Here is a 1,787-nt window from a genome sequence, read left to right on the forward strand (position 1 = left end):
TCTCTGCTCTATCTAATATTTGTTGTGTGAGCTTGTGAGGTAAATCCTTTGCCAATTTTTAATTTTTATGAGGATGAAAGCACTCTAGATCTTCTTCTTTTTCACATATCACTACTCTAGTCTATGCTCTCCCCTCTCTTTTGAATGCTAGTAACTAATAGTGTGTGAACTTGTGGATATCCTTTCCATAAATAAAATAAAATAAAATAGGTGTGTTGGGTTGTGTGAATGCTAAACTTTTGATTGCCTAAATGGGTAGAGGGGGTTGTGGCACATATTTGCTATAGTGCTAGATTGAGTATATATCAATATATGTGTCAAAATTCTGGTTCAAAAGATAAGTAAGAAATGATAAAAGGAACACTCATTTCACTATTTATTTAATTAATTTCGAGATACTTCATTATTATTTTTCTATCTTATAAATTCATTGTTCCAAAAATTAGAGCCAAACCAAACCAAATAAACATTGATTTTCTCATTATTTACAAGTCAATAAATTATTTGAATGTTACATAGATGTAAAATTTATCCTTATAATTTATATAACTTTTATATGATTCGTAGATAATGAGAAAGTCAACTGCAATATTTGATTTTTTGAAGAATAAAAATAAATTAAAAGTCATTACTAATATCCTATTTTCTGAAAATCATTGAACAACATTTTGAAAAATTGCTATTGATAAAATAAGTATCAGTTCATTGCAACATGATCATATATCTGTCCATAAATATGGGATTAAGATGTTAATGGACATTTTGAAATTCAACAAACTTATATTAAGCCCCCCCCCCCCCCCCCCCCCAAAACTTTGAATCCTAGTTCCGTCTCTGTGTATAGCGAATTCTGAATTTCAAGAAGGTAAAAGAAATTACTTAATTATTCCAGCAACTCTAAAAGATTAAGATAGCTCCCATCATAAATAGGAAAAAAAAAATTGTTTTGTAGTGTTCTTGTTACCTTTTCATGTTAAGGCAAGGTTACTTAACAATAGGGGTGTCAAATGGGTGGGTTTGGGGTAGGCATAATTGGGTTTGGTATATAAAACTCATTCACCCATTAAAACCCATTTAACTAATTACCAATTATAATGGGTAAACCTCAACCCACCCAATTACCCAATTATTAAAATTACCAAGATGCCCCTAAAGTGAAAATCACTCTGATCGCGATCTTGACCTTCCCTCCACTCTTTCCACCGCTGGAGGAGTGGTTCGAATCGGAACTCTCCTTGCTGTTGACATCGCCCGCCTCTGTATCATCAGCAGATGGTGTCGGAGTTGGAGACAAGCCTGGTGCCAGAGGAGGCAATGGAGGGGATGGACTCGGAGACTGATTCGTTGGAGAATGCGTCGGTGCCAGAATCGAAGCTGGAACAGGAGACGATGGAGACGACGGCGAGTCAAATTTGGGTTGAGGAACCGAAGATGGAGATGTCGCCAATGGCAAAGATTGAGAAACGGAGAATCCAACCAAGGAAACCACCAAGAGTAAAACGACGTAGAATTGTGCGAGTTTCGCCATTAGTGAGATATAAGAATTGACAACTTCGTGGATCTGAGAAAGCTGTATTGAGTATAATAGTGTGGTTCAGCAAAATATAAACAAAACAATTTCAAACTTTGAAGAAAAATGTAGTATTGAATTTGATGGAGATTAAACTTTCTCAGAGACCAAACAGTGCAAAGTGGTGAATAGAAAGAAAGATAAAAGATCACTAGGTCTCCGACTAAAACATGATTGGAGGTCGAGAAAATAAGGGAAAATGTCTGAGGGTTGGGGT

At 35.5% G+C, this 1,787-nt stretch overlaps 1 protein-coding gene across 1 annotated transcript; it reads right to left on the reverse strand.

Annotated features, from left to right (window-relative positions):
• Positions 1-1,135: 1,135 nt before the first annotated feature.
• Positions 1,136-1,528, reverse strand: LOC126696343 (vegetative cell wall protein gp1-like). The gene has a single exon (XM_050393103.1). The coding sequence runs from the start codon at positions 1,526-1,528 to the stop codon at positions 1,136-1,138; it is 393 nt and encodes a 130-aa protein (XP_050249060.1).
• Positions 1,529-1,787: the final 259 nt, after the last annotated feature.

This window comes from Quercus robur, chromosome 2, assembly GCF_932294415.1.
Source record: "Quercus robur chromosome 2, dhQueRobu3.1, whole genome shotgun sequence".
NCBI classification, from domain to species: Eukaryota; Viridiplantae; Streptophyta; class Magnoliopsida; order Fagales; family Fagaceae; genus Quercus; species Quercus robur.

Coding starts and splice junctions, on each gene's coding strand:
- LOC126696343 (XM_050393103.1), bottom strand. CDS start 1,528: ATGGCGAAACTCGCACAATTCTACGTCGTTTTACTCTTGGTGGTTTCC.